The sequence below is a fragment of the Spermophilus citellus genome (assembly GCF_964194105.1).
Source record: "Spermophilus citellus genome assembly, chromosome: 7".
NCBI classification, from domain to species: domain Eukaryota; kingdom Metazoa; phylum Chordata; class Mammalia; order Rodentia; family Sciuridae; genus Spermophilus; species Spermophilus citellus.
This window is the reverse complement of record NC_138188.1, coordinates 29,411,994-29,417,101: the sequence shown is the minus strand read 5'-3', so window position 1 is coordinate 29,417,101 and position 5,108 is coordinate 29,411,994. Positions and strand designations below refer to the sequence as shown.

General features: G+C 47.0%; 1 protein-coding gene across 1 annotated transcript; it reads right to left on the bottom strand.

Moving 5' to 3' along the window:
* Positions 1–2,591: 2,591 nt before the first annotated feature.
* LOC308652764 (U8 snoRNA-decapping enzyme-like) lies at positions 2,592–4,178 on the bottom strand (the record flags this gene model as incomplete). Its single annotated transcript, XM_081300799.1, has 3 exons — positions 2,592–2,792; positions 3,650–3,919; positions 4,041–4,178. The coding sequence occupies 3 exons, from the start codon at positions 4,176–4,178 to the stop codon at positions 2,592–2,594; spliced, it is 609 nt and encodes a 202-aa protein (XP_081156925.1).
* Positions 4,179–5,108: the final 930 nt, after the last annotated feature.

Genomic DNA, 5,108 nt, shown 5'->3' with positions numbered 1-5,108 from the left:
GCAAAGTGAGAGGTATCACAACAGTTGACTTAAAAATATACCACAAAGTGACAGTAATCAAAACAACATGGAACTGGCACAAACGTGTGTGGATGGATCAACAGAACAGAATGGAAAGTCCAGAAGCAAATCCATTCATTTACAGTCAAATTATTTTCAACAAGGTGCAAATAACACACAAAAAGGGAAAGAAGACTCTTCAATAAATGATGTTGGGACAACTGCATAACCACATGCAAATATGTCCCAGTAGCTCAGGAGGCTGAGGCAGGAGGATCATGAGTTCAAAGCCAGCCTCAGTAAAGCCAAGCTGTTTAGCAACAGCTCAGTGAGACACTGTCTCTAAATAAAAATACAAAAGAAGGGCTAGGGATGTGGTTGAGTGCCCCTGAGTTCAATCCTGGGTATCCCCCCAAACAAAAAAAGAATGAAATTATATCTTTTATCCCACCCCAAATTAAAAATAAACTCAAAATGGATTATAGATGTAAACATGGAACATAAAACTATAAAACTACTGGGAGAAAATACAGGAGGAAAGCTCCGATAATTCTTTTTTTTATATGGCCTAAACAATACAAGCAACAAAGACACAAATAGAGAAATAGAATTGTATCAAAAGAAAAAGCTTCTGTAGAGTAAACAATAAACAGTGAATAGGTATTCTACAGAATGGTAGAAAATATTTGTAAACCAAACATCTGATAGAGAATTAACATCCAAAATGCACAACGAACCTAACTCAATAGCAAGGTAACAGCTTGATTAAAAAGAGCCTATCAGACATTTCTCAGGAGAAGACATACAAATGGCCAACATGTACATGAAAAAATACTAAACATCACTAATTATCAGGGAAATGTAATTTAAAATCATAATGAGCCGCCATCTCATACCTGTTAGAATGGTTATTATGGAAAAGTCAAAAGATAAGAGTGGAGAGGAGAGAACCCTTGAACACCATTTGTGGGAATGTAAATTAGTACAGTCATTATGGAAAACGGTATGGAGATTCCTAAAAAAGATTAAAAATAAGCTTACCATAAGTTCCAACAATCCCACTGCTACATATATATTCAAAGGAAAGAAAATCAGAACGTGGAAGAGATTTTTGCCTTCCCAAGTGCATTGTAGCATTGTTCACAATAGTCAAGATGTGGAAAGTACCGCATGTTCTCTCTTATATGAGCTATCTAAAAAAATGAAACTCAGAGAACAGAATTCTGGTTACCAGGGACTGGGGTGGATTGGAGAGTTCTTGGTCAAAGGATAAAAAAATTAATTTACAAGTAATAAATTCAAGGGGAAGATTCACAACATCCTGACCATAGTTAATAAACAAGGTAGTGTGTTCTTTAAAATTGCTGAGTACATTTTAAGAATTCTTGCCACACAAAGAAATGACCAGTATATGAGGGAATGCATATATGTTCATTAGCTCCCTTTAGCCATTCCACAATGTACACATACTTTTAAAATGACTTGTTGTATGTGATATACAATATATGTTGTATGTGATTAAGAAAAAAGACTTTGGCTGGGTGAGGTTGCACATGCCCATAATCCCAGTGGCTCAGGAGGCTGGGACAGGAGGATTGCTAGTTCAAAGCCAAACTCAGCAATGACAAGGTGCTAAACAACTCAGTAAGACCCTGTCTCTAAATAAAATACAAAATAGGGCTGGGCATGTGGCTTAGTGGTTGAATGCCTCTGAGTTCCATCCCCCGTACCCCCCAAAATAAAAGAAAAAAGAAAAAAAAATTAACTCTGTTCTGGAGTCTTGAAGAGCTAGAGCAATGGATTTCTGTACCTTTTGCTATACTTGGCATTTAGTAGCTACATAACTGTTGAAACAACAGAAGGCTTTAATGTTCAATTATCAGTTCTGGGAGGGTTTTTGTCAGGGGAGGGCTAATAAGGGGCTGGGTCAGTTCCTTCCTCAGAAACTAAGGTAGCTAAAAGACCAGGCACCAGGACTGAGGCTTAGCCTCAAGGTCAGCCCAAGAAGATCTTGACACTATCTTAGCCCTTATGCTTAGTTTCAAGGAAGAAAACTGTGAGGTATCCATTAGGACCTCTGCCTACTTTCAGGAGCCCACAACTGTGGTCAACCCCCAGGGAAGGGTGGGAGCATCTCAGGGAACAGAGGGTCCTCTGCCTCTGCCCTCCCCAGTGAACGAAAGCTGGGCTAGCCCATGGAGAGCAGCCATGCAGGAGATGGGAAAGCCCCGCCTCAGGAAGGAGCAGGGAGGATGACAAGGCAGGCCCCACAAATGCCACTTCTCGGTTAACCTAGACATGATGGGACAAAGGGGTCAGACTGTGTGTGGTCACAGGTTGTTCCTGTGTCAGCCTGGGGTTTTCAGGCTGTGTATGCACATGCATAAAGAGGAGGCCGACCCTGAGAATCTGCCAGGACTGCTGGGATGAGCTATGAATTTCTGTCCCTGATGTCCTGAGTTTGGAAGGCCCTCTGCTCAAAACACATCGCATACACATGTCTTTTTAATCTGGTATTATCTCTCAGGCTCAGAAGAGAAAACATTCCCCTGTCCCTTCATCCCTCCATTCCTAGTACCAAGGTCCTAGTCTCAGGTTCCATGGGTCCTTGGAAAGTGATGAGCTGGGATCTTAAGGTTTGAGAAAGAGCCAGGTTCCAGAATTTGTAAGTCACAGAGGGCTTCTAGTAGCTCCTGCCGGGCATTGCCAATAAAGGAATTCTCCAGGAAGGCAGTCAGGCCTCCCACACCATCCTGTAGGGTATACAAAGGCACCCGCACAAGGCCCAGAACCTGTGAAAAAAAGGAGACAGGAGACATTTGGACCCCAAGTAGCTTGTCATGTTACCTCAACCCTCTGCAACGTATCTCTCTAGAGCAGAGGTCTTACCTCCCTTAAGACCAGGCAGAACCAGCCCCAAGGCTCAATCCTCAGTGAAGCAGACTGGGTCCAACCCCAAGCAGGCACCTAACCCAAGACGTGGTCTCTAGATCCATAAATGCTACTCATTTTTCCTACCTCTCTCCCTGAAAAATTTAGTGACTCTCTGGGATTCAGACATGGTTCTAGAACCTCTAGGTACCAGAGGTTCTTGAATGTAGAACCTACAGCAGCTGTTTCAGCCTCACTTGGGACCTAGTGAAAAATGCAAATTCTCCAGACTTTCTCCAGCCCCACCTCTCCCCAGCAGTTGGGGATACATATACTGTTTTAATATATGTACTGCCAAAGTGAGCACAGTAATCGCTGTTTTAATAAATTTTCCTCCTCTTGATTCTAATACACGCCACCATTTGAGAACCTACCTCTATCTCCCTACTCCCCTAGCCTTGAGCATCAGGGCTATACTTTCTACCTATGAAAAATAAGGGCCCAAAGATAAGTGCTTAGAGTGTCGCCACTGATCCTTATCACATTATCAATAAGGAACAGCAGAGAAACCTGGTTGGCAGAGGCCAGTAGATGGGGAAGGGAGACCAGGTTGGCAGTACTCAGTACTATCCAGATTAGAGATAAACAAAATCCCAACTATTCCTGGAAATTGGGGAAGAGTGCATGGTTTGGTTGGAGGTTTCCTTTTTGGCTGGGAACCCATAGGGAAAGAGAGAGAGGCAGATGGGATGTGGGGCAGGACCCAGGCTGGCCCCACCTCCAGCCCATGGTCTTTGGCTCGTGGTGCGCTAGCTTCCAAAGCCTCCAGCTGCTCTAGGGTCAGAAGCTTGGTGTAGAAGTGGACCACTATATTTGGTTTGGTTCCGGCGCGTGAGCTTCGGTGATCTGTGCGCTCCACGCGGAAGGCAGACGCCGCCTCTCCCAACTTTTCCTGCAATTCTCGGTTCAGCCCGTCCTCCAGGCTGCTGTCCTGCATTTCCATAAAGCCTCCTGGGAAGCCCAGGCGTCCATCGAACCGCATCTGCATCTGAGGGAGGGGAAGTGGGGTTGGCTGCGACACTGAAAAGGCGCGCTCCACCACCCCCCCCACCCCCGACTGGACGGTGCAGAGTTGGAGCAGGGAGTGGCCAGGCGCGCCCCCTCCTCACCAGCACGGCGTACCGCAGCGGGATGCGGTCGAAGAGCATCCCCGGGTTGGGTGCGTAGAGCAGTACATAACAGAAGTGTCTCCAGCTGGGACCCAACTCCAGGGCCTCGGCCAGTTCCACCTTTTGGAACCGGGCCATGACCCTAGAATTCCTTGGGTTTTGCTGTTGGCCCAGGTGTCCAGGCGGGCAAGCTTCCCCTAGGACCTCTTCGGGTCTGGGCGGGGCTGTTAGGGCCGATCTCCGCAGGGCGCACGGGCTGGACCCGGGCGTCCTGGGGCCCGGGGCGTAGTGATTGGATTGGTCGGCAGCCAATCAGGACGGGGCTCTCAGGACAGGAGGATTAGGAGGGCCATGAGACCTTTGGGAAATTGAAAGCTTCCTTGGGATTGGGGCCTTAGTCAGGGCGGGGCTAAAGGTGTGGCTGGTGCTCTGAGTTTAGAGCTCAGCAGGTGGATGCTTAAGTCATAGTCTGTATGACCTAGTCCCAGGGAGGTCTGGAGAGCTGGGAGGCACAGGTTTTGTAGTCTGAGCAGGATGTAATTATTGAGGAGTCCTGAGCTGAGGAACTAGAATGTTGAGAGAACTACCTCAGGTTTGGTCTGGATGGAACCCCGAAGCAGGGGGCTTGGATTGGTTTGTGAATGAAATGAAGCAAGGCTGGCTTCCTTCAGTGGGAACGGGAATGGAGAGGAGTGATGGGTGTGAGAACTACCTTGGCTGGAGAAGGGGTGAATGAAAATTGGGGGAGAGTTAGGCTAGCTTCAGGCTATACTTTCTGGCCTGGGTGAATAGGGCTGGCATTTTTTGTGATGGGATGGTAGGAAGGAGGTGGTCAGGGATCAGTGGCAGCAGGCACTGGGCAGTGATGGGGGTGGAGAGTCTGATGGACAGCAGTGGCACATGGAAAAGTCACAGGATCCGAAGAGTTTTTTTTTCTGAGAAAGGGAGGCGAAAAGAAGGTGCTGGGGTGAGACTCATGGCCAAGGAAGAGATGTGGGAGTGGTCTGAGGTACAAGAAACCCCCTAAGCTTCCTGGATTTTACCCACAAGCACCCTCAGACCTTTGAG